The sequence below is a fragment of the Nerophis ophidion genome, linkage group LG04 (assembly GCF_033978795.1).
Source record: "Nerophis ophidion isolate RoL-2023_Sa linkage group LG04, RoL_Noph_v1.0, whole genome shotgun sequence".
Lineage (NCBI taxonomy): Eukaryota > Metazoa > Chordata > Actinopteri > Syngnathiformes > Syngnathidae > Nerophis > Nerophis ophidion.
Window position 1 is genome coordinate 4616695 of NC_084614.1, and position 27227 is coordinate 4643921.

A 27227-nucleotide genomic window follows, 5' to 3' on the forward strand; every position below is an offset into this window, starting at 1 on the left:
TGCCCGATTTTTTTGTCGCTAAGATAATCTTTTATTTATCCAGCAGCGAGGAAATTTAGCAGGTACACACCTGAGCGTTGAATGTTTTGTTACTTGACAAATGATACCTGTTAGCATGCTAATGTTAACATGCTAGCTTTTTTTCAGCTACTTCTGTAGATATACACCTCAGTCATCTTTTGGTACTTGATGCATGGCCAGCATTTTGAAACAATCTTTTTCAGGTACGCACCACGGAGTAATATATTTTGTTACTTAATGCATGTTATAGTTAGCATTGTAGCATGCTAACATTACCATGCCTGATTTTTTTTTTTTTTTTTGTAACTAAGATAATATTTTATTCATCCCACAGTGGGGCATAAAAAAAAAAAAAAAAATCAGGTCAACAGCTTTGAGTGACATATTTTGGTTCCTGCCGCATGTTACAGTTAGCATTTTAGCATGCTACCATATTACACTTAATTTTTTTTTTTTTAGCAAATTAAGTGTAATATATTTTGTAATAACACTCAATTGAAACATTCCATTGTTAGCGTGTCAACTTAGTTCCTGTAAGGCAGAATGAAATGCAATCTTCAATGTGAGGCTTTTATTGTGAAAGCAGGAAGTGACGTGCAGGAGGTGCGGCAGGTGGAGAGAAGTATGTAAATATGACTCACATGCCAAGAGCACATTTTAGTGAGCAGCAGGCATTTAAGTCAGACGGTCTTCTTTTTTTAACTCCCAGGTGGAATTTTGTGGCGCTTTTATTTTTCCGGCAGGAAGTCAACTTCTTGTAGTCAAGGTGAGTCAAAATTGTTTTATTTTGTTGACTTGTGGATTCCTGATAAGCCTACTAACACTAAGACTCGACTTCTTCTCGTGGAAGATGTTTGACATCATTGCTGAGCAGGCGACCTCAGGCGTTCTGGTCCTGCAGGTTAAACTGGAACACCTCAACTCACCTGCGTGCACCTGTACACCTGCGTGCACCTGTTTACATGTTGTCTTCTTATTTTGTTCTGCCTTTACGTAACATTCATCTTTATATTGTACTAGTACACAACTCATCATGTTTGTATGTAGGATACTGTTTCTTATTTTGTTCTACCTTTACGTAACATTCATCTTTATATTGTACTAGTACACAAGTCATCATGTTTGTATGTAGGATACTATTTATTTTGTTCTACCTTTACATAACATTCATCTTTATATTGTTATTATATTGTTTACATCCTCTGTACATTACATTCATCTTTATACTGCACTAGTACACAAGTCATCATGTTTTTATGTATACACTTACAGTACTAGTACAGAAGCAATCATATTATTATGTAGCATGCTGTATTAGTATACAGTACTAGTACAGAAGTAAAAGTAAATATTTATACGTAGGATACTGTAGCAGATCAAAAGTAGAAGAAATCAATATTTGTATGTAGTATACAGTAGTAGTAGATAAGTAATACATATTTGTATGTAGTATACAGTAGTAGTGGATAAGTAATACATATTTGTATGTAGTATACAGTAGTAGTATACAGTAGAAGTGTATGTGAATACATGTTTTTATACAGTAGTAGGACAGAGGTAATAAATACTTGTATGTAGTATACAGTAGTAGTAATAAATACTGGTATTTAGTACACAGCAGTAGTTATACATACTAGTACAATATGTAGCACATAGTGGTTGTACACAGTAGTAGTAATAAATACATGTATGTAGTACACAGTAGTAGTACACAGTAGTCATAATAAATACTAGTATGTAGTACACAGTAGTAGTACTAAATAGTTGTATGTAGTACACAGTAGTATTACACATTAGTGGTAATAAATACATGTATTTAATACAGAGTAATAGTACACAATAGTAGTAATAAATACATTTATACTCAGTGTAGAGTAGTAGTACACAGTAGTAGTAATAAATACATGTTTTAGTACAGAGTAGTAGTGCACAGTAGTAGGAATAAATACATGTATGTAGTACACAGTAGTAGTACACAGTGGTAGTACCCAGTAGTAGCAATAAATACATGTATGTTGTATACAGAAGTAGTAATAAATACTAGTATGTAGTACACAATAGTAGCATTAAATACATGTATTTAGGTCACAGTAGTAGTACACAGTAGTAGTAATACATACTAGTATGTAGTACACAGTAGTAGTAAAAATACTAGTATGTAGTTCACAGTAGTAGTAGTATGTATCACACAGTAGTAGTACACAGTAGTAGTAATCAATACATGTATGTAGTACACAATAGTAGCACTAAATACATGTATTTAGGTCACAGTAGTAGTACACAGTAGTAGTAATACATACTAGTATGTAGTAGTAATAAATACTAGTATGTAGTACACAGTAGTAGTAGTATTTATTACACAGTAGTATTACACAGTAGTAGTAATCAATACATGTATGTAGTAGACAGTAGTAGTATAGCGTAGTAGTAATAAATACTAGCATATAGTACACAGTAGTAGTAATAAATACATGTACATAGTACACAGTAGTAGTACACAGTAGCAGTAATAATACATACTAGTATGTAGTACACAGCAGTAGTAATAAATACATATCCGTACCACATAGTAGCTGTTCACAGAAGTAGTTATAAATACATGTATGTAGTTCACAGTAGTAGTAATAAATACATGTATGTAGTACACAGTAGTATTACACAGTAGTAGTACATAGTAGTAGTAATAAAAACTTGCATGTTGTACACAGTAGTAGTAGTAATAAATACTAATATGTAGTATACAGTTGTAGTAATAAATACATGTATGTAGTACACAGTAGTAGTACACAGTAGTAGTAATAAATAGTAGTAGTATGTATTACACAGTAGTAAATACTAGTATGTAGTACACAGTAGTAGTAGTATGTATTACACAGTAGTATTACACAGTAGTGGTAATCAATACATGTATGTAGTACACAATAGTAGCACTAAATACATGTATTTAGGTCACAGTAGTAGTACACAGTAGTAGTAATACATACTAGTATGTAGTACACAGTAGTAGTAATAAATACATGTATGGAGTACACAGTAGTAGTACATCCCTCTATCCATTTTCTTCCGCTTAGTAGTAGTACACAGTAGTAGTAATAAATACATGTATTTAGTACATAGTAGTTCACAGAAGTAGTAATAAATACATGTATGTAGTTCACAGTAGTAGTAATAAATACATGTATATAGTACACAGTAGTAGTACACAGTAATAGTAATAAATACTAATATGTAATATACAGTTGTAGTAATAAATACATGTATCTAGTACACAGTACTAGTACACAGTAGTAGTAATAAATACATGTATCTAGTACACAGTAGTAGTACACAGTAGTAGTAATGAATACATGTATGAAGTATACAGTAGTAGTACGTCCATCCATCCATCTTCTTCCGCTCAGTAGTAGTACACAGTAGTAGTAATAAATACATGTATGTAGTACACAGTAGTAGTACACAGTAGTAGTAATAAATACATGTATGTAGTACACAGTAGTAGTACACATTAGTAGTAATAAATACTAATGTGTAGTATACAGTTGTAGTAATAAATACATGTTTGTAGTACACATAGTGGTACACAGTAATAGTAATAATAAATACATGAATGTAGTACACAGTAGTAGTAGTAATAAATACTAGTGTGAAGTACACTGTAGTAGTACACAATAGTAGTAATAAATACTTGTATGTAATACACAATTGTAGTAGTAGTATGCAGTGCACAGTAGTAGTACACAGTAGTAGTTATCAGTACATGTATGTAGTACACAGTAGTAGTAGTAATATGTAGTACACAGTTGTAGTACACTGTAGTAGTAACACATACATGTATGTAGTACAGAGTAGTAGTACACAGTAGTAGTAATAAATACATGTATGTAGTACAGAGTAGTACTAATAAATACATGTATGTAGTACACAGTAGTAGTACAGAGTAGTAGTAATAAATACATGTATGTAGTACAGAGTAGTACACAGTAGTAGTAATAAATACATGTATGTAGTACACAGTAGTAATAATAAATACATGTATGTAGTACACAGTAGTAGTACAGATTAGTAGTAATAGATACATGTATTTAGTACACAGTAGTAGTACACAGTAGTAGTAATAAATACATGTATGTAGTACACAGTAGTAGTACACAGTTGTAGTACTAAATACTAGTAGTAGTAGTAGTAGACAGTAAATAGTGTTGTGTTTTGTGTCTAGCATGTCGGAGCCGGCAGAACTGCTGCTGATCAAGGACCAGTACGAGCTGGCCTTCCAGGTCCTGAGCCGGGGTGTGTCCCTGGAGGAGGGCGGTGACCGGGCCAAGGCGGAGGAGTACTACCTCAAGGGCCAGCAGCACCTCATGCACGGGCTGGGGGTGCCCACCTCGGGGCCCCGTCACCAGGGGCCCCTGTGGGACCGGGCCAGGGAGCTGCAGCGGCGGATGCAGGGCACCCTGGCCACCTTCAGCACCCACCTCTCCGGCCTGGACGCCTCGCACGCGCCCCCTGCTGGCCAGAGGCGGCGGCTGCTCATGGCGCTCACCCCCAGCCTCTACCCGCCGGTGCCCGCCCACAACCCCCTCCAGCACCTCTACCCCTCCATCCCTCCCGGCGCCGGCCCCCTCAACACGCTCCCGCCCCTCCCGGCCAGGAGAGCCCCGCCCGACATGTCCGAGCCCCCGGCCCAGGCCCAGGCCCAGGCTCTGCCCCCGGTCTACAGCCCGCAGCCCGCGGACGGACACCTCAGCCTGGCACACACCCCGGCACCGGGGGAGTGGAGCGGAGCCGAACTGGAGAACCGGAGCGAGCTGCTGCTGATCCCCTCGGGGGTGCAGATGTTCTTCGTGGCGCCCGGCGGGCAGGTGAGCGCCCTCTCCCAGCCCGGGTACCTCCGCATCGTTGCCTTCGACGCCCAGTCCCAGGACCCGGCCGGTGGACGCGGGCCGGTCTTTCTGGATGTGAGTACAAAACCAAATCTTTACTAGTTCCACTTCCTTTGTTCCACTTTTTAACACTGGATTGTGATTGGGCGGAACAAAAGAGGCCTTTGTTCCGCTCCACCACAATGGAGACGCTAACTGATGACTCAGCGTTCCTGTTGTGTTGGCGCCGGAGGGAGCGAACCTCACAGAGGCCGTTATTGACCCCCCGGAATCTGACCTGGAGAAGTTAGCATATGTTTAAGATGGCGCCAAGTATCGAAAGTCATAATTTTTAGGTATAAATGAATGAAGTTAGCAAAAATGCTAGCATAAAACCTTAGCATGCTAATGTAGAATACATTAGCTTATTTCCAAAACGGCGCCGGGTATCAAAAGACTACCAAGCTAACAGGAAGTATTCTGATAGCAAGCTAACAGGAAGTACCCTGGTAACATGTTTGGTAGCAAGCTAACAGGAAGTACGCTCGTAGCATGTTTGATAGCAAGCTAACAGGAAGTACTCTGGTACCAAGCTAACAGGAAGTACGCTGGTAGAATGCTTGGTAGCAAGCTAACAGGAAGTATGCTGGTAGCATGTTTGGTAGCAAGCTAACAGCAAGTACTCTGGTAGCATGTTTGGTAGCTTTCTAACAGGAAGTACTCTGGTACCAAGCTAACAGGAAGTAGTGAGGTAGGAAGCTACCAGGAAGTAGTAAGGTAGAAAGCTAACAGGAAGTACTCTTGTAGCAAGCTAACAGGAAGTAGTGAGGTAGCTTGCTAACAGGAAGTAGTGAGGTTGCAAGCTAACAGGAAGTACTCTGGTAGCAAGCTAACGGGAAGTATTCTGGTAGCATGTTTGGTAACAAGCTAACAGGAAGTAGTGAGGTAGCAAGCTTATAGGAAGTACTCTGGTAGAAAGCTAACAAGAAGTCTTCTGGTAGCATGTTTGGTAGCAAGCTAACAGGAAGTACCTTAGTAGCATGTTTCGTAGAAAGCTAACAGGAAGTAACCTGGTAGCAAGTTTCGTAACAAGCTAACAGGAAGTACGCTCGTAGCATGTTTGGTAGCAAGCTAACTGGAAGTACTCTGGTAGCATGTTTGGCAGCACGCAAACAGAAAGTACTGAGGCAGCATGCCAACAGGAAGTAGTGAGGTAGCATGCTAACAGGAAGTAGTGAGGTAGAAAGCTAACAGGAAGTAGTGAGGTAGCAAACCAAAAGGAAGTACGATCATAGCATGTTTGATAGCAACTAACAGGAAGTACTCTGGTACCAAGCTAACAGGAAGTACGCTGGTAGCATGCTTGGTAGCAAGCTAACAGGAAGTATGCTGGTAGCATGTTTGGTAGCAAGCTAACAGCAAGTACTCTGGTGGCATGTTTGGTAGCTTTCTAACAGGAAGTACTCTGGTACCAAGCTAACAGGAAATAGTGAGGTAGGAAGCTACCAGGAAGTAGTAAGGTAGAAAGCTAACAGGAAGTAGTGAGGTAGCTTGCTAACAGGAAGTAGTGAGGTTGCAAGCTAACAGGAAGTACTCTGGTAGCAAGCTAACGGGAAGTATTCTGGTAGCATGTTTGGTAACAAGCTAACAGGAAGTAGCGAGGTAGCAAGCTTATAGGAAGTACTCTGGTAGAAAGCTAACAAGAAGTCTTCTGGTAGCATGTTTGGTAGCAAGCTAACAGGAAGTACCTTGGTAGCATGTTTCGTAGCAAGCTAACAGGAAGTAACCTGGTAGCAAGTTTCGTAACAAGCTAACAGGAAGTACACTCGTAGCATGTTTGGTAGCAAGTTAACTGGAAGTAATCTGGTAGCATGTTTGGCAGCACGCAAACCGAAAGTACTGAGGCAGCATGCCAACAGGAAGTAGTGAGGTAGCATGCTAACAGGAAGTAGTGAGGTAGAAAGCTAACAGGAAGTAGTGAGGTAGCAAACCAAAAGGAAGTACGATCATAGCATGTTTGGTAGCAAGCTAACTGGAAGTACTCTGGTAGAAAGCTAACAGGAAGTACTCTGGCAGCAAGCTAACAGGAAGTACCCTGGTAGCATGTTTCGTAGCAAGCTAACAGGAAGTAACTCTGTAGCAAGTTTCGTAGCAAGCTTACAGGAATTACGCCCGTAACATGTTTGGTAGCAAGCTAACAGGAAGTACTCTGGTAGCATGTTTGGCAGCACGCAAACAGAAAGTACTGAGGTAGCATGCCAACAGGAAGTAGTGAGGTAGCATGCTAACAGGAAGTAGTGAGGTAGCATGCCAACAGGAAGTAGTGAGGTAGCAAACCAACAGGAAGTAGTGAGGTAGCAAGCTAACAGGAAGTAGTGAGGTAGCAAGCTAACAGGAAGTAGTGAGGTAGCAAGCTAACAGGAAGTAGTGAGGTAACAAGCTAACAGGAAGTAGTGAGGTAGCAAGCCAACAAGAAGAAGTGAGGTAGCAAACCAACAGGAAGTAGTGAGGTAGCATGGTAACAGGAAGTATTTGGTAGCAAGCTAACAGGAAGTATTCTGGTAGCATGTTTGGTAGCAAGCTAACAGGAAGTACTCTGGTAGCATGTTTGGTAGCAAGCTAAGGGGAAATACTCTGGTAGAAAGCTAACAGGAAGTACTCTGGTAGCAAGCTAACAGGAAGTACTCTGGTAGCATGTTTGGTAGCAAGCTAAGGGGAAATACTCTGGTAGAAAGCTAACAGGAAGTACTCTGGTAGCAAGCTAACAGGAAGTACCCTGGTAGCATGTTTCGTAGCAAGCTAACTTGAAGTAACTCGGTAGCAAGTTTCGTAGCAAGCTTACAGGAATTACGCTCGTAGCATGTTTGGTAGCAAGCTAACAGAAAGTACTCTGGTAGCATGTTTGGCAGCACGCAAACAGAAAGTACTGAGGTAGCATGCCAACAGGAAGTAGTGAGGTAGCATGCTAGCAGGAAGTAGTGAGGTAGGAAGCTAACAGGAAGTAGTGAGGTAGCATGCTAACAGGAAGTAGTGAGGCAGCATGCTAACAGGACGTAGTGTGGTAGAAAGCCAACAGGAAGTAGTGAGGTAGCAACCCAACAGGAAGTAGTAAGGTAGCATGCTAACAGGAAGTAGTGAGGTAAAAAAGCTAACAGGAAGTATCTGGTAGCATGTTTGGTAGCAAGCTAACAGGAAGTACTCTGGTAGCAAGCTAACAGGAAGTATTCTGGTAGCATGTTTGGTAGCAAGCTTACAGGAAGTACTCTGGTAGCAAGCTAACAGGAAGTACACTGGTAGCAAGATAACAGGAAGTACCCTGGTAGCATGTTTTGTAGCAAGCTAACAGGAAGTAACCTGGTAGCAAGTTTCGTAGCAAACTAACAGGAAGTACTCTGGTAGCAAGCTAACAGGAAGTACCCTGGTAGCATGTTTCATAGCAAGCTAACTTGAAGTAACTCGGTAGCAAGTTTCGTAGCAAGCTTACAGGAATTACGCTCGTAGCATGTTTGGTAGCAAGCTAACAGAAAGTACTCTGGTAGCATGTTTGGCAGCACGCAAACAGAAAGTACTGAGGTAGCATGCCAACAGGAAGTAGTGAGGTAGCATGCTAACAGGAAGTAGTGAGGTAGGAAGCTAACAGGAAGTAGTGAGGTAGCATGCTAACAGGAAGTAGTGAGGCAGCATGCTAACAGGACGTAGTGAGGTAGAAAGCCAACAGGAAGTAGTGAGGTAGCAACCCAACAGGAAGTAGTAAGGTAGCATGCTAACAGGAAGTAGTGAGGTAAAAAAGCTAACAGGAAGTATCTGGGAGCATGTTTGGCAGCAAGCTAACAGGAAGTATTCTGGTAGCATGTTTGGTAGCAAGCTTACAGGAAGTACTCTGGTAGCAAGCTAACAGGAAGTACACTGGTAGCAAGCTAACAGGAAGTACGCTGGTAGCATGTTTCGTAGCAAGCTAACAGGAAGTAACTTGGTAGCAAGTTTCGTAGCAAGCTAACAGGAAGTACGCTCGTAGCATGTTTGGTAGCAAGCTAACTGTAAGTACTCTGGTAGCAAGCTAACAGGAAGTAACTCGGTAGCAAGTTTCGTAGCAAGCTTTCAGGAATTACGGTCGTAACATGTTTGGTAGCAAGCTAACAGGAAGTAGTGAGGTAGCATGCCAACAGGAAGTAGTGAGGTAGCATACCAACAGGAAGTAGTGAGGTAGCATGCTAACAGGAAGTAGTGAGGTATCATGCTAACAGGAAGTAGTGAGGTAGCAAGCTAACAGGAAGTAGTGATGCAGCCTGCTAAGAGTGTGTGTGTGTGTGTGTTACAGGTGTGTGGCTGGCTGTACCCCCTCAGCCCCTCCCTGCCGGTGCTGCTGGCCCCCTCCCACATCTTCATGTTCCCTGACACCTTGGCACCTGTGTCAGGTGCATTTGTGGGCGTGGTCTTGTCCTCCCAGCTGCCTGCTGAGGACCGGGACGTCTTCCATGACCTCATCAAGCAGCTGACGGACTTCAGGGTGCAGGTCAGCACACACACACACACACACACACACACACACACACACACACACACACACACACACACACACACTTGACCTGTGAACCCCGCAGAGTCCGGACGACGCGGGGTCAGGGGTCATCAGCCTGAGTGAGACGGTGCCCCTGGGTCCCCAGGTCATGTTGCCGGGGGCAACGGCAACGGTGAAGGAAAAAGCCCCGCTGCCCACCTGGAGTGAGAAGATGGGCGGGGGGATCTTGTCAGGTGAGACTCCACATTACACCTGTGCAGAGACCTCGTGACCTTTGACCCAGCTAACCCCGGGGATGACTTTTGAATCAATACGGGGCCAATTCCTGATACTGGTGCCCAACAGTATCAATTTGCTATACTTTTGTGCACATTTTTACATTTAATTGTAGAGATGGCGACATTTGAACCAATACGGGGCCAATTCCTGATACTGGTGCCCAACAGTATCAATTTAGTATACTTTTGTGCACATTAATACATTTAATTGTAGAGATGGTTACATTTGAACCAATACGGGGCCAATTCCTGATACCTGAGAATTGATACTGGTGCCCAACATTATCAATTTTGTTTACTTTTGTGCGCATTACTAAATGTTAATTATAGGGATGGTGACTGGTCACATTTGAACCAATACGGGGCCAATTTTCGATACCTGAGAATCAATACTGGTACTCAACAGTATCAATTTTGAAAAGGTTTGTGTGTATTAATAAATGTTAATAGTAGGGATGACCACTGTTCACATTTGAACCGATACCGTGCCAATTCCCGATACCGGTGCCCAACAGTATCAATTTGGTATACTTTTGTGCACATTAATACATTTAATTGTAGAGATGGCTACATTTGAACCAATACGGGGCCAATTCCCGACACCTGAGAATTGATACTGGTACCCGACATTATCAATTTTGTTTACTTTTGTGCGCATTACTAAATGTTAATTATAGGGATGGCGACTGGTCACATTTGAACCGATACGGGGCCAATTCCCGATACCTGAGAATTGATACTGGTACCCAACATTATCAATTTTGTTTACTTTCGTGCGCATTACTAAATGTTAATTATAGGGATGGCGACTGTTCACATTTGAACCGATACGGGGCCAATTCCCGATACATGAAAATTGATACTGGTACCCAACAGTATCAATTTTGTTTACTTTTGTGCGCATTACTAAATGTTAATTATAGGGATGGTGACTGGTCACATTTGAACCGATACCGTGCCAATTCCCGATACCGGTGCCTAACAGTATCAATTTGGTATACTTTTGTGCACATTAATACATTTAATTGTGGAGATGGCTACATTTGAACCAATCCGGGGCCAATTCCCGATACCTGAGAATTGATACTGGTACCCGACATTATCAATTTTGTTTACTTTTGTGCGCATTACTAAATGTTAATTATAGGGATGGCGACTGGTCACATTTGAACCGATACGGTGCCAATTCCCGATACATGAAAATTGATACTGGTACCCAACAGTATCAATTTTGTATACTTTTGTGCGCATTAATAATTGTTAATTGTAGGGATAGCGACACTCAACAGTATCAATTTTGAAAAGGTTTGTGTGTATTACTAAATGTTAATAGTAGGGATGACCACTGTTCACATTTGAACTGATACGGTGCCAATTCCCGATACCTTAGAGTCAATTTCTGGTACCCAACAGTATCAATTTTGTGTACTTTTGTGCGTATTAATAAATGTTCATTTATTTTAGGGATGACCACTGTTCACATTTGAACCGATACGGTGCCAATTCCCGATACCTTACAGTCAATTTTGGTACCCAACAGTATCAATTTTGTGTACTTTTGTGCGTATTAATAAATGTTCATTAATTGTAGGGATGGCGACTAATCACATTTGAACCAATACGGTGCCAATTCCCGATACGTGAGAATTGATACTGGTACCCAACAGTATCAATTTGGTATACTTTTGTGCGCATTAATACATTTAATTGTAGAGATGGCTACGTTTGAACCAATACGGGGCCAATTTCTGATACCTTAGAGTCAATTTTGGTACCCAACAGTATCAATTTTGTTTACTTTTGTGCGCATTACTAAATGTTAATTGTAGGGATGGCGACTGGTCACATTTGAACCGATACGGTGCCAATTCCCGATACGTGAGAATTGATACTGGTACTCAACAGTATCAATTTTGTATACTTTTGTGTGTATTAATAAATGTTAATAGTAGGGATGACCACTGTTCACATTTGAACCGATACGGTGCCAATTCCTGATACTTTAGAGTCAACTTTAGTACCCAACAGTATCAATTTTGTGTACTTTTGTGTGTATTAATAAATGTTGATTAATACTAGGGATGGCGACTGGTCACATTTGAACCGATACGGTGCCAATTCCCGATACCTGAGAATCGATACTGGTACCGTATAGTATCAATTTTGTAGACTTTTGTTTGTATTAATAAATGTTAATAGTAGGGATGACCACTGTTCACATTTGATCCGATACAGTGCCAATTCCCAATACTTGAGGATCTATACTGGTACCCAACAGTATCAATTGTCTATACTTTTGTGCACATTAATAATTGTTAATTGTAGGGATAGCGACGTTCAAACCAATACGGGGCCAATTCCCGATCCCTGAGAATCGATACTGGTACTCTACAGTATCAGTTTTGTATTTTTTTGTGCGCATTAATAAATGATAATAGTAAGGATGGCGATTGTTCACATTGGAATCGATACAGTGCCAATTATCGATACTGGAACGTAACAGTATCAATTTGGTTTACTTTTGTGTTTATTAATAAATGTAAATTGTACAGATGGCTACTGTTTACATTTGAACTGATACCGTGCCAGTTCCCGATACCGGAAAATCGATACTGGTACTCAACAGTATCAATGTTGTATACTTGTGTGCACTTTAATAAATTTAATTGTAGGCATGGCTACATTTGAACGAATACAGGGCCAATTCCCGATACCTGAGAATCGATGCTAGTACTCTACAATATCAATTTTGTATACTTTTGTGCACATTAATACATTTAATTGTAGAGATGTTTACATTTGAACCGATACGTTGCCAATTCCTGATACCTTAGTATCAATTTTGGTATCCAACAGTATCAATTTTGTTTACTTTTGTGTGTATTAACAAATGTTAATTGTAGGGATGGCTACTGTTCACATTTGAACTGATACGGTGCCAATTTTCGATCCCTCAGAATCGATACTGGTACTCAACAGTATCAATTTTTTATACTTTTGTGGGTTTTAATACATGTTAGTAGGAGAGATGGCAACTGTTCACATTTGAAACGATACGGTGCCAACTTTCTAATACATTAGATATGGATACTGGTACCCAGAAGCATCAATTTGTGCCAATTCCCAATACTGGTACTCAACAGTATCAATTTTGTATACTTTTGTTTTACATTAATACATTTAATTGTAGGGATGGCGACTGGTCACATATGAACCGATACAGTGCCAGTTCCCGATACCTGAAAATTGATACTAGTACTCAACAGTATCATTTTTGAAAAGGTTTATGTGTATTATTGATGTCAATAGTAAGGATTACCACTGTTCACATTTGAACCGATACGGTGCCAATTTCCGATACCTTAGAATCAATTTTGGTACCCAACAGTATCAATTTTGTATACTTTTGTGCGTATTAATAAATGTTCATTAATTGTAGGGATGGCGACTGGTCACATTTGAACCGATATGGTGCCAATTCCTGATACCTGAGAAACGATACTAGTACTATACAATATCAATTTTGTATACATATGTGCACATTAATACATTTCATTGTAGAGATGGCTGCATTAGAACCAATACGGGACCAGTTCCCGATACCTGAAAATCGATACTGGTAGTCCACAGTATCATTTTTGTATACTTTTGTGCACATTAATAAATATTAATTGTAGGGATGGCGACCTTTGAACGAATACGGGACCAATTCCCCACACCTAAAATCGATACTGGTACCAAACAGTATCAATTTTGTATCTTTTTGTGCCCATTCATAAATGTTACTAGCTCCTGTTCACATTTGAACCGATACGGTGACAATTCCCGATACCTGAGAATCAATAATGGTACCGAACAGTATCAATTTTGTATACTTTTGTGCGCATTAATAAATGTTAATAGTAGTGATGGTTAAAATTTGAACCGATACGGTGTCGAATTCCTGATACCTTACATGTAGATACTGGTACCCAGCAGTATCAATTTCTGCCAATTCCCGATACTGGTACGCAACAGTATCAATTTAGTATACTTTTGTGCGCATTAATACATTTAATTGTAGAGATGGCTACATTTGAACCAATACGGGGCCAATTCCCGATACCTGAGAATTGATACTGGTGCCCGACATTATCAATTTTGTTTACTTTTGTGCGCATTACTAAATGTTAATTATAGGGATGGTGACTGGTCACATTTGAACCGATACGGGGCCAATTCCCGATACATGAAAATTGATACTGGTACCCAACAGTATCAATTTTGTATACTTTTGTGCGCATTAATAATTGTTAATTGTAGGGATAGCGACATTTGAACCAATACGGGGCCAATTCTCGATACCTGAGAATCAATACTGGTACTCAACAGTATCAATTTTGAAAAGGTTTGTGTGTATTAATAAATGTTAATAGTAAGGATGACCACTGTTCACATTTGAACCGATACGGTGCCAATTTCCGATACCTTAGAATCAATTTTGGTACCCAACAGTATCAATTTTGTATACTTTTGTGCGTATTAATAAATGTTAATAAATTGTAGGGATGGCGACTGGTCACATTTGAACCAATACGGTGCCAATTCCTGATACCTGAGAATCGATACCGGTACTATACAATATCAATTTTGTATACATATGTGCCCATTAATACATTTAATTGTAGAGATGGCTGCATTACAACCAATACGGGACCAGTTCCCGATATCTGAAAATCGATACTGGTAGTGAACAGTATCAATTTTGTATACTTTTGTGCACATTAATAAATACTAATTGTAGGGATGGCGACATTTGAACCAATACGGGACCAATTCCCCACACCTAAAATCGATACCGGTACCCAACAGTATCAATTTTGTATCGGTTTGTGCCCATTCATAATTGTTACTAGCTCCTGTTCACATTTGAACCGATACGGTGACAATTCCCGATACCTGAGAATCAATAATGGTACCGAACAGTATCAATTTTGTATACTTTTGTCCGCATAAATAAATGTTAATAGCAGCAATGGCGATGGTTAAAATTTGAACCGATACGGTGTCGAATTCCTGATACCTTACATGCAGATACAGGCACCCAGCAGTATCAATTTCTGTCAATTCCCAATTCTGGTACTCAACAATATCAATTTAGTATACTTTTCTGCGCATTAGTAGATGTTAATTGTACGGATGGCTACTGGTCACATTTGAACCGATACGGTGCCAGTTCCCGATACCTGAGCATCGACTCACTCGAGGGCGCCATCCACTGACCTCTTCTTCTCTGCAGGGGCGACCGTGTTGGGTCAGGAGGTGGTCCGAGGGGCGGAGGCCACCACCAGGGCCATCAACCAGGGGGCGCTGAAGATCCGGGCCCGCCTCTCGCCCCAAGAAACGCCCTCTGAGGTCAGCCCGCACCTCACCAGGAGCCTGAATGTGGCCAAACAGGCCACAGAGGGCGCCAAGCGCGTCAGTCAGTTCTTAGGTACGTGGTCAGTTCTTAGGTACATGGTCAGTTCTTAGGTACGTGGTCAGTTCTTAGGTACGTAGTCAGTTTTTAGGTACGTAGTCAGTTCTTAAGTACGTAGTCAGTTCTTAGGTACGTGGTCAGTTTTTAGGTACGTGGTCAATTCTTAGGTACGTAGTAGGTTCTTATGTACGTAGTCAGTTCCTAGGTACATGGTCAGTTCTTAGGTATGTGGTTAGTTCCTAGGTACGTAGTCAGTTCTTAGGTACGTGGTCAGTTCCTAGGTACGTAGTCAGTTCTTAGGTACGTGGTCAGTTCTTAGGTACGTGGTCAGTTCTTAGGTACGTAGTCAGTTTTTAGGTACGTAGTCAGTTCTTAGGTATGTGGTCAGTTCTTAGGTACGTGGTCAGTTCTTAGGTACGTAGTCAGTTTTTAGGTACGTAGTCAGTTCTTAAGTACGTAGTCAGTTCTTAGGTACGTGGTCAGTTTTTAGGTACGTGGTCAGTTCTTAGGTACGTGGTCAGTTCTTAGGTACGTGGTCAGTTTTTAGGTACGTGGTCAGTTCTTAGGTACGTGGTCAGTTCTTAGGTACATAGTCAGTTCTTAGGTACGTGGTCAGTATCTAGGTACGTAGTCAGTTCTTAGGTATGTGGTCAGTTCTTAGGTACGTGGTCAGTTCCTAGGTACGTAGTCAGTTCTTAGGTACGTGGTCAGTTCTTAGGTACGTGGTCAGTTCTTAGGTACGTAGTCAGTTTTTAGGTACGTAGTCAGTTCTTAGGTACGTGGTCAGTTCTTAGGTACGTAGTAGGTTCTTATGTACGTAGTCAGTTCCTAGGTACATGGTCAGTTCTTAGGTATGTGGTTAGTTCCTAGGTACTTGGTCAGTTCTTAGGTACGTGGTCAGTTCCTAGGTACGTAGTCAGTTCTTAGGTACGTGGTCAGTTCTTAGGTACGTGGTCAGTTCTTAGGTACGTAGTCAGTTTTTAGGTACGTAGTCAGTTCTTAGGTACGTGGTCAGTATCTAGGTACGTAGTCAGTTCTTAGGTATGTGGTCAGTTCTTAGGTACGTGGTCAGTTCCTAGGTACGTAGTCAGTTCTTAGGTACGTAGTAGGTTCTTATGTACGTAGTCAGTTCCTAGGTACATGGTCAGTTCTTAGGTATGTGGTTAGTTCCTAGGTACGTGGTCAGTTCTTAGGTACGTGGTCAGTTCCTAGGTACGTAGTCAGTTCTTAGGTACGTGGTCAGTTCTTAGGTACGTGGTCAGTTCTTAGGTACGTAGTCAGTTTTTAGGTACGTAGTCAGTTCTTAGGTACGTGGTCAGTATCTAGGTACGTAGTCAGTTCTTAGGTATGTGGTCAGTTCTTAGGTACGTGGTCAGTTCCTAGGTACGTAGTCAGTTCTTAGGTACGTGGTCAGTTCTTAGGTACATGGTCAGTTCTTAGGTACGTAGTCAGTTTTTAGGTACGTAGTCAGTTCTTAGGTACGTAGTAGGTTCTTATGTACGTAGTCAGTTCCTAGGTACATCGTCAGTTCTTAGGTACGTGGTCAGTATCTAGGTACGTAGTCAGTTCTTAGGTATGTGGTCAGTTCTTAGGTACGTGGTCAGTTCCTAGGTACGTAGTCAGTTCTTAGGTACGTGGTCAGTTCTTAGGTACATGGTCAGTTCTTAGGTACGTAGTCAGTTTTTAGGTACGTAGTCAGTTCTTAGGTACGTGGTCAGTTCTTAGGTACGTAGTAGGTTCTTATGTACGTAGTCAGTTCCTAGGTACATCGTCAGTTCTTAGGTATGTGGTTAGTTCCTAGGTACGTAGTCAGTTCTTAGGTACGTGGTCAGTTCCTAGGTACGTAGTCAGTTCTTAGGTACGTGGTCAGTTCTTAGGTACGTGGTCAGTTCTTAGGTACGTAGTCAGTTTTTAGGTACGTAGTCAGTTCTTAGGTACGTGGTCAGTTCTTAGGTACGTAGTAGGTTCTTATGTACGTAGTCAGTTCCTAGGTACATGGTCAGCTCTTAGGTATGTGGTTAGTTCCTAGGTACGTGGTCAGTTCCTAGGTACGCAGTCAGTTTTTAGGTACGTAGTCAGTTCCTATGTACGTGGTCAGTTCTTAGGTACGTGGTCAGTTCCTAGGTACGTGGTCAGTTCTTAGGTACGTGGTCAGTTCTTAGGTACGTGGTCAGTTCTTAGGTACGTGGTCAGTTCTTAGGTACTAGGTCAGTTCTTAGGTACGTAGTCAGTTCTTAGGTACGTATTTAGTTCTTAGGTACGTGGTCAGTTCCTAGGTACGTAGTCAGTTTCTAGGTACGTGGTCAGTTCTTAGGTACGTGGTCAGTTCCTAGGTACGTAGTCAGTTCTTAGGTACGTAGTCAGTTCTTAGGTACGTGGTCAGTTCCTAGGTACGTGGTCAGTTCTTAGGTACGTAGTCAGTTCTTAAGTACGTGGTCAGTTCCTAGGTACGTAGTCAGTTCTTAGGTACGTGGTCAGTTCTTAGGTACGTGGTCAGTTCTTAGGTACGTGGTCAGTTCCTAGGTACGTGGTCAGTTCTTAGGTAGGTGGTCAGTTCAAAGGTACGTGGTCAGTTCCTAGGTACGTAGTCAGTTCTTAAGTACGTGGTCAGTTCCTAGGTACGTAGTCAGTTCTTAGGTACGTGGTCAGTTCTTAGGTACGTGGTCAGTTCCTAGGTATGTGGTCAGTTTCGAGGTAGGTGGTTAGTTTCTAGGTATGTGGTCAGGTCCTAAGTACGTGGTCAGTTCCTAGGTAGGTGGTCATTTTCTAGATAGGTGGTTAGTTCCTAGGTATGTGGTCAGTTTCTAGGTAGGTGGTCAGTTCCTAGGTATGTGGTCAGTGCCTGGGTAGGTGGTGAGTTCCTAGATACTTGGTCAGTTCCTAGGTATTTGGTCAGTTCTTAGGAACGTGGTCAGTTCGTAGGTAGGTGGTCAGTTCCTAGGTAGGTGGTCAGTTCATAGGTACGTGCTCAGTTCCTAGGTATGTGGTCAGTTTCTAGGTACATGGTCAAATCCTAGGTATTTTGTCAGTTCCTAGGTAGGTGGTGAAATCCTAGGTATTTGGTCAGTTCCTAGGTAGGTGGTCAGTTCTTAGGTATGTGGTCAGTTCCTAGGTCGGTGGTCAGCTCCTAGGTAGGGGGTCAGTTTCTAGGTATTTGGTCAGTTCTTAGGCACGTGGTCAGTTCGTAGGTACGTGCTCAGTTCCTAGGTAGGTGGTCAGTTCATAGGTACGTGCTCAGTTCCTAGGTAGGTGGTCAGTTCCTAGGTAGGTGGTCAGTTTCTAGGTACATGGTCAAATCCTAGGTATTTGGTCAGTTACTAGGTAGGTGTTCGAATCCTAGGTATGTGGTCAGTTCCTAGGTAGGTGGTCAGTTCTGAGGTAGATGGTCAGTTCCTATGTAGGTGGTCAGTTCGTAGGTACGTGGTCAGTTCCTAGGAAGGTGGTCAGTTCGTAGGTATGTGGTCAGTTCCTAGATGTTTGGTCATTTCCTAGGTAGGTTGTCAGTTCTTAGGTACGTGGTCAGTTCCTAGGTAGGTGGTCAGTTCTGAGGTAGATGGTCAGTTCGTAGGTACGTGGTCAGTTCCTAGGAAGGTGGTCAGTTCGTAGGTATGTGGTCAGTTCCTAGATGTTTGGTCAGTTCCTAGGTAGGTTGTCAGTTCGTAGGTACGTGCTCAGTTCCTAGGTAGGTGGTCAGTTCATAGGTACGTGCTCAGTTCCTAGGTAGGTGGTCAGTTCCTAGGTAGGTGGTCAGTTTCTAGGTACATGGTCAAATCCTAGGTATTTGGTCAGTTACTAGGTAGGTGGTCGAATCCTAGGTATGTGGTCAGTTCCTAGGTAGGTGGTCAGTTCTGAGGTAGATGGTCAGTTCCTATGTAGATGGTCAGTTCATAGGTACGTGGTCAGTTCCTAGGAAGGTGGTCAGTTCGTAGGTATGTGGTCAGTTCCTAGATGTTTGGTCATTTCCTAGGTAGGTTGTCAGTTCTTAGGTACGTGGTCAGTTCCTAGGTAGGTGGTCAGTTCTGAGGTAGATGGTCAGTTCCTATGTAGGTGGTCAGTTCGTAGGTACGTGGTCAGTTCCTAGGAAGGTGGTCAGTTCGTAGGTATGTGGTCAGTTCCTAGATGTTTGGTCAGTTCCTAGGTAGGTTGTCAGTTCTTAGGTACGTGGTCAGCTCCCAGGTAGGTGGTCAGCACCCTGGCCAAGTTCTCACCGTGACCTTCACACACCTGTTGTGGATGGGCAGTGGACGGCGTGAGCACGGTGGCAGAACACCTGGCGGAGAAGGTGGCCCCTCACCTGAAGAAGCACGGCGCCAAGATGATCCCGGAGTCCATGAAGGGCAAAGAAGGGGAGCCGTCCAACATGGAGGGGGCCAAATTTGTGGCCGTCAGCGGCTTACAAGGTGACTTCTTTTGTTTCTATCTCACAAATCCACACAATCATTGAAAATATTCAGATAATAAGACATTCTGTGGGAATACGTTTGTGCGGCTAGGAGAGGCGTCCAAAACAAACGGATGTTCGAATGAATCGGGATTGTTATTTGTAACGATTCTTTATCAATTAAAAGAATCGAATCAAGAATCAACAGAATGCAAAGACCTGCAAGTTAAAACTCTACTATGCAAAGCCTAAGTCATTTATCAACAACACCCAGAATACAGTGTTGTCACATTCTTTCTTTCTTTCTTTTTTTTTTTTCAACCAAACTTATTTCAATATTCGCTACGATAAGGGAGCGAACATCAAACTCAAACTCAAACTCAAACATTTACACCATTAGAAACAGTTCAAAACCAGCACCAACACCACCAGGGGGTGCTGAAGGAACGCACTTTTGTGGATGTTTATGCAACTAAATAATGTATTTATTATTACAGAGGAGTCCAAACTTTTTTACTCGGGCATTGGGCCATATATATATATATATATATATATATATATATGCCACGCTTTGAAGCCACACCAATTAAGAACGACAAACACATTTCGAGAGAACATCCTCACAGTAACACAACATAAACGCAACACAACAAATACTCATAATCCTTTGCATTCATGATACACACTGACTTTTTTATACACCCCATTAGTGGGATTTTAACATAACGTTGGTGTGTTGTTAACATGCTAACTTTAGTATGTTTAGTATGTAGTTAACATGCTAACGTTAGTATGTTGTTAACATGAAAACTTGAGTATGTTAACACACTAATGTTAGTATGTAGTTAACATGCTAACGTTAATATGTTGTTAACACGCAAACTTTTGTATGTTAACATGCTAACATTAGTATGTTAACATGCTAACATTAGTGTGTTGTTAACATGCTAACATTAGTATGTTGTTAACATGCTAACGTTAGTATGTTAACATACTAACGTAAGTATGTTGTTAACATGCTAATGTTAGTATGTTGTTAACATGCTAACGTGCTAATGTTAGTATGTTAACAACATGCCAACGTTAGTGGGATTTTAACATAACGTTGGTGTGTTGTTAACATGCTAACTTCAGTATGTTTAGTATGTAGTTAACATGCTAACGTTAGTATGTTGTTAACATGAAAACTTGAGTATGTTAACATGCTAATGTTAGTATGTAGTTAACATGCTGACGTTAATATGTTGTTAACACGCAAACTTTTGTATGTTAACATGCTAACATTAGTGTGTTGTTAACATGCTAACATTAGTATGTTGTTAACATGCTAACGTTAGTATGTTAACTTACTAACGTAAGTATGTTGTTAACATGCTAATGTTAGTATGTTGTTAACATGCTAACGTGCTAATGTTAGTATGTTAACAACATGCCAACGTTAGTGGGATTTTAACATAACGTTGGTGTGTTGTTAACATGCTAACTTTAGTATGTTTAGTATGTAGTTAACATGCTAACGTTAGTATGTTGTTAACATGAAAACTTGAGTATGTTAACACGCTAATGTTAGTATGTAGTTAACATGCTAACGTTAATATGTTGTTAACACGCAAACTTTTGTATGTTAACATGCAAACTTTTGTATGTTAACATGCTAACATTAGTGTGTTGTTAACATGCTAACATTAGTATGTTGTTAACATGCTAACGTTAGTATGTTACCATACTAACGTAAGTATGTTGTTAACATGCTAATGTTAGTATGTTGTTAACATGCTAACGTGCTAATGTTAGTATGTTAACAACATGCCAACGTTAGTGGGATTTTAACATAGCGTTGGTGTGTTGTTAACATGCTAACTTTAGTATGTTTAGTATGTAGTTAACATGCTAACGTTAGTATGTTGTTAACATGAAAACTTGAGTATGTTAACACGCTAATGTTAGTATGTAGTTAACATGCTAACGTTAATATGTTGTTAACATGCAAACTTTTGTATGTTAACATGCTAACATTAGTGTGTTGTTAACATGCTAACATTAGTATGTTGTTAACATGCTAACGTTAGTATGTTAACATACTAACGTAAGTATGTTGTTAACATGCTAATGTTAGTATTTTGTTAACATGCTAACGTGCTAATGTTAGTATGTTAACAACATGCCAACGTTAGTGGGATTTTAACATAACGTTGGTGTGTTGTTAACATGCTAACTTTAGTATGTTTAGTATGTAGTTAACATGCTAACGTTAGTATGTTGTTAACATGAAAACTTTAGCATGTTAACATGCTAATGTTAGTATGTAGTTAACATGCTAACGTTAATATGTTATTAACATGCAAACTTTTGTATGTTAACATGCAAACTTTTGTATGTTAACATGCTAACATTAGTGTGTTGTTAACATGCTAACATTAGTATGTTGTTAACATGCTAACGTTAGTATGTTACCATACTAACGTAAGTATGTTGTTAACATGCTAATGTTAGTATGTTGTTAACATGCTAACGTGCTAATGTTAGTATGTTAACAACATGCCAACGTTAGTATACACATATATATATTTATATATATATGTATAAATATATAAATACATATATATACATATATAAATATATATGTATATATTAAACTATATATATACATATAAATATATATGTATATATATACACATATATATATATATATATATACATATATATATATATATATATATATATAGTTTAATATTTTGACCAGGTTCATGGTCACATCAGTTCCCAGTTCTGCCAACATTTCCTGGTGTCCAAATATGGACGTGACAGGAAGTACAAAAAAAGATTGACCGTGGTCTTTGACTTAAAAAAAAACCCCCCACCAGGTTTCACCGCCGTGTGGACCAGTCTGGAGACCAGCGCCAAGCTGATCGGCAGGAGCGTGTCGTCGGCGACGGTGCAAACGGTGACGTACAAGTGAGTAACATGCCGCCGCCCACCTCTCCTGCCTTGCCCATGGGTCACTTCCTCTTTGGGACACTTCCTGTCTTTTCAGGTTTCGGGGCTTGGAGAAGCTGTTAGGCAAGGCAAAAACTCGCTGACTCATCACATTTTGCTCTTTTATTGCTCCAATAACGCTTGATTAGTCTGGAGGTGTTTCTGCTAAAGCTCATGTCGGGTGTTGGCGTCCAATTAAAACCGGCTGAAAGAAGGCCATCTTGTCCCTGGCACTCACCTGTGACCACACCCGGGGCCAAAGGTACGGCGACGACGCGGGCCAGGCCACCGACACGGCGCTGCGGTCGGCCACCAACGTGGTGGTGACGGCGCACAACATCGACAATCTGGGCATCAAAGCCGTCCTGAAGACCACGGGCAAGGAGGCGGCCAAGGCCATGGTCAAGAAGAAGGAGGGGGCCCAGGAGGAGGTCAAGAAGAAGGAGGGGGCCCAGAAGAAAGAGGGGGCCCAGGAGGAGCCGGAAGTGCCGCGGGACCAAGACCCGAAGAAGAAGGTGGAAGAAGGCAAGAAATAGAACTACAGTCCTATCTGTCATGGAAATACATCTTAAATAATATTTAATACACCCAGAATTAAGTGGAATAAAAGTGCCAAGAGGTGACATATAACAAGTAATAATAACACATCGCTCAAAACATAATAATGAATCAGAATCAATGTTGTTATGAATTATTGACATATTTGAGGCTCCGATTAGTTTGCATTAAATATTTCACTTTGACATTTTTTTGGGGCAGGAAAATGTTGCATATTTGGTGTGTTTGACGTAAAAAAAACAATGTTTTATTTGGCAAAAAGGTATAAAACAAAAACTTTAAAAAAGTAATAAAAGCTTAAAATTGACGGATAGATCGGAAGGTGGAAAAAAAAAAAGAAAAACTATTTTAACATTTTGAGTGGGTACTTTTGGATTCCCAATAATTTCTGTGTTTTTTTTTCTTTAAAACTGTCATTGTTAATAAATAATAATGAATCAAAATCAATGTTGTTATGAATTATTGACATATTTAAGGCTCCGATTAGTTTGCATTAAATATTTCACTTTGACATTTTTTTGGGGCAGGAAAATGTTGCATATTTGGTGTGTTTGACGTAAAAAAAACTATGTTTTATTTGGCAAAAAGGTATAAAACAAAAACTTTAAAAAAGTAATAAAAGCTTAAAATTGACGGATGGATCGGAAGGTGGAAAAAAAAAAAGAAAAACTATTTTAACATTTTGAGTGGGTACTTTTGGATTCCCAATAATTTCTGTGTTTTTTTTTCTTTAAAACTGTCATTGTTAATAAATAATAATGAATCAAAATCAATGTTGTTATGAATTATTGACTTATTTAAGGCTCCGATTAGTTCACATTAAATATTACACTTTGACATTTTTTGGGGCAGGAAAACATTGCATATTTTGTGTGTTTGACATAAAAAAATAAGTTTTATTTGACAAAAAGGTACAAAACAAAAAACATAAAAAAGTAATAAAAGCTTAAAATTGATGGATGAATCGTAAGTTGGTAAAAAAAAAAAAAAAAGAAAGAAAAAAATTATTATTATTATTTACTTATCATCGATTATTTTTGACTTATTGTTTCACATCAAATATTACACTTTGACATTTTTGGGGGGAAAGTCTTGCATATTTTGTGTGTTTGACATAAAAAAAGAAGTTTTATTTGAGGAAAAGGTACAAAACATAAAAAAGTAACAAAAGCTTAAAATTGATGGATGAATCGTAAGTTGGTAAAAAAAAAAAAAAAAAAAAAATTATGACTTATTTTAACATATTGAGTGGGTACTTTTTGGATTCCCAATAATTTCAGTTTTTTTTTTCTTTAAAACTGTCATTGTTAATAAAAAATAATGAATCAAAATCAATGTTGTTATGAATTTTTGACATATTTACGGCTCCAATTAGTTTGCATTAAATATTTCACTTTGACATTTTTTGGGGCAGGAAAATGTTGCATATTTCGTGTGTTTGACGTAAAAAAAAACATGTTTTATTTGGCAAAAAGGTATAAAACAAAAACATTAAAAAAGTAATAAAAGCTTAACATTGACGGATAGATCGGAAGGTGGTTAAAAAAAAAGAAAAAAAATATGACTTATTTTAACATATTGAGTGGGTACTTTTTGGATTCCCAATAATTTACGTGTTTTTTTTTTCTTTAAAACTGTCATTGTTAATAAATAATAATGAATCAAAATCAATGTTGTTATGAATTATTGACATATTCAAGGCTCCGATTAGTTTGCATTAAATATTTCACTTTGACATTTTTTGGGGCAGGAAAATATTGCATATTTTGTGTGTTTGACATAAAAAAAGAAGTTTTATTTGAGGAAAAGGTACAAAACATAAAAAAGTAACAAAAGCTTAAAATTGATGGATGAATCGTAAGTTGGTAAAAAAAAAAATAAAAAAAAAATTATGACTTATTTTAACATATTGAGTGGGTACTTTTTGGATTCCCAATAATTTCTGTTTTTTTTTCTTTAAAACTGTCATTGTTAATAAATAATAATGAATCAAAATCAATGTTGTTATGAATTATTGACATATTTGAGGCTCCGATTAGTTTGCATTAAATATTTCACTTTGACATTTTTTGGGGGCAGGAAAATGTTGCATATTTCGTGTGTTTGACATAAAAAAAAAACATGTTTTATTTGACAAAAAGGTATAAAACAAAAACATTAAAAAAGTAATAAAAGCTTAACATTGACGGATAGATCGGAAGGCGGTTAAAAAAAAAGAAAAACTATTTTAACATTTTGAATGGGTACTTTTAGGATTCCCAATAATTTACGTGTTTTTTTTTTCTTTAAAACTGTCATTGTTAATAAATAATAATGAATCAAAATCAATGTTGTTATGAATTATTGACTTATTTAAGGTTCCAATTAGTTCACATTAAATATTACACTTTGACATTTTTTGGGCAGGAAAACATTGCATATTTTTGATGGATCGGAAATTGACTTAATCTTATGGTAAATAAATTATGAATTATTTTAATATTTTTTCAAACATATAATATACATTTATATGTGTATGTATATATATATATATACATATATATATATATATACATGTCTATATATATATATATTTATATACATATATAGACATGTATATGTCTATATATATAAATATATATATATATATGTATGAATAAATATATATGTATATATATACATATATATGTATGTTAAAACTTTTTTAAAATAAGTCATAATTTATTTATTTATTTTTTTAATTCTTTCTTTTTATTTTTTTAACATGTTTTAACATATATATTTATATATATACATATACATATATATACATATATATATATATACATATATATATATGTATATTATATGTTTGAAAACATGTTAAAATAAGTCATATATATATATATATCACAACTTAGTGAATAATTTAAAGGTTTCGGATATTATTTTTTATACCTCGCGCTAGCTGACCTGACGTCACAAAGGAAAAAAAGCCACGGCTGCGACGCCTCAAGACAGTTCCGCCCCGCACTTCCGGTTTCGCTAACGCTGCGACGCACTTCCGCCACGGAATGGCGACAAGGGCATGAGCGCCAAAAACGCTTATTCTTTAAAAAAAAAAAAGAAATGTTTTCTTTCCAATAGTTTTAAGTCAGGTACATTTTTCACCCACGTGACAATCCCCCCACTTCCACCTCCGACCGTTTTTTTTTAATTCGTCAATTCCGCGTTTAAAACGCGTCGAGTTTGGCTTGAGGCCTACATTTTCCCTCCCCGAGTTACGAAACCGTAAATTGCGCCTATTTAAACACTAAATGCCGAGAACTTGGTAAGATATTTGTTTTTACCATCCATTTTTTTACATATAACTCGCTACCAGTCATTATATGGCCAAAATATGGCGTGAATGTATGGTTTTAATTGAGAAGCGACACAAAAGAGCCTAGGAGCCGGTCGTCCTCTTGACGCGTTTCTACTCTTGGGCGCCGTCAGCTGCTGTACTCGGAGTCATGTTTATGTTTACCTCGCTGCTCTCTCCTCCGACTCCGAGTCACCTGCTCACTCACAGCCGGCCTCAGTGGAGACTGTCGCCGCCGGCCAGCCAGCGTCGCGGGGGGCGGGAGTCTGCCTGTGGCGATTAGCACGGCTGGTCTGCGTCAGCACGGCGCACACTGACTCAGTCGCGGCTTATCGAGCATCCTCAGGCGGGCAGACATGAGCGGGAGGCTGGGGGACCTCAGCCCCAAACAGGCGGACGCTCTCCACCAGGTAAGAAGATAATAATCATCACAAATCAATTATATGACTAAATTAATACTTTCATATTGGAACGCAATGATTCGATGCGTTTGCAAACAACAAAAAATGATGCACAAAGCAACCTATAACCTGCCACCCAAGATTGTACAACTGTTTTTTTTTCCTCAGCAAAAGATGAGAAATGGAATTGATTTAAAACACATGTACAACACTTAAGACCTTTAGCACATCTGTTTGTGGAACTAAATCATAGAATGGATTAAAAGCACACGAGTCAATTTATTAGTATGATCCAGCTGAAGAAGGTGCAACAAAGAAGATAGATGGATAGTACTTTATTGATTCCTTCAGGAAAATAAAAAATTCCAGCAGCAGTGTATAGAGTTGAGATCAATTAAATAGTCAAAAGTAAATCAATCAATCAATCAATCATCCATCCATCATCTTCCGCTTATCC

At 39.3% G+C, this 27227-nt stretch overlaps 2 protein-coding genes across 7 annotated transcripts in view; both read left to right on the forward strand.

The window, feature by feature from the left end:
• Window positions 1-630: 630 nt before the first annotated feature.
• On the forward strand, window positions 631-25272 carry LOC133550772 (spartin-like). 6 transcript variants are annotated; one of them, XR_009806376.1, is made up of 9 exons: window positions 631-787; window positions 4238-4976; window positions 9199-9393; window positions 9482-9632; window positions 14956-15150; window positions 19377-19535; window positions 22381-22471; window positions 22642-22923; window positions 22972-25272. XR_009806376.1 is itself a non-coding variant. In XM_061896801.1 (9 exons), the coding sequence occupies exons 2-9, from the start codon at window positions 4239-4241 to the stop codon at window positions 23026-23028; spliced, it is 1755 nt and encodes a 584-aa protein (XP_061752785.1). In that variant the 5' UTR covers window positions 631-787; window position 4238; the 3' UTR covers window positions 23029-25272. The 6 variants fall into 6 exon arrangements, 5 of the variants coding, with proteins under 5 accessions (XP_061752785.1, XP_061752783.1, XP_061752786.1 ...); XM_061896801.1 differs by having other exon boundaries at window positions 22755-22923; XM_061896800.1 differs by adding an exon at window positions 872-959 and having other exon boundaries at window positions 658-787; window positions 22755-25272.
• Window positions 25273-26239: 967 nt separating this feature from the next.
• LOC133550773 (SEC14-like protein 2) overlaps window positions 26240-27227 on the forward strand; it is a 42204-nt gene continuing 41216 nt past the window's right edge. The window contains exon 1 of the mRNA XM_061896804.1: window positions 26240-26779. Coding sequence (XP_061752788.1) covers window positions 26726-26779 — 54 coding nt within the window. The 5' untranslated portion in view covers window positions 26240-26725. The remainder of the gene's footprint in view (window positions 26780-27227) is intronic.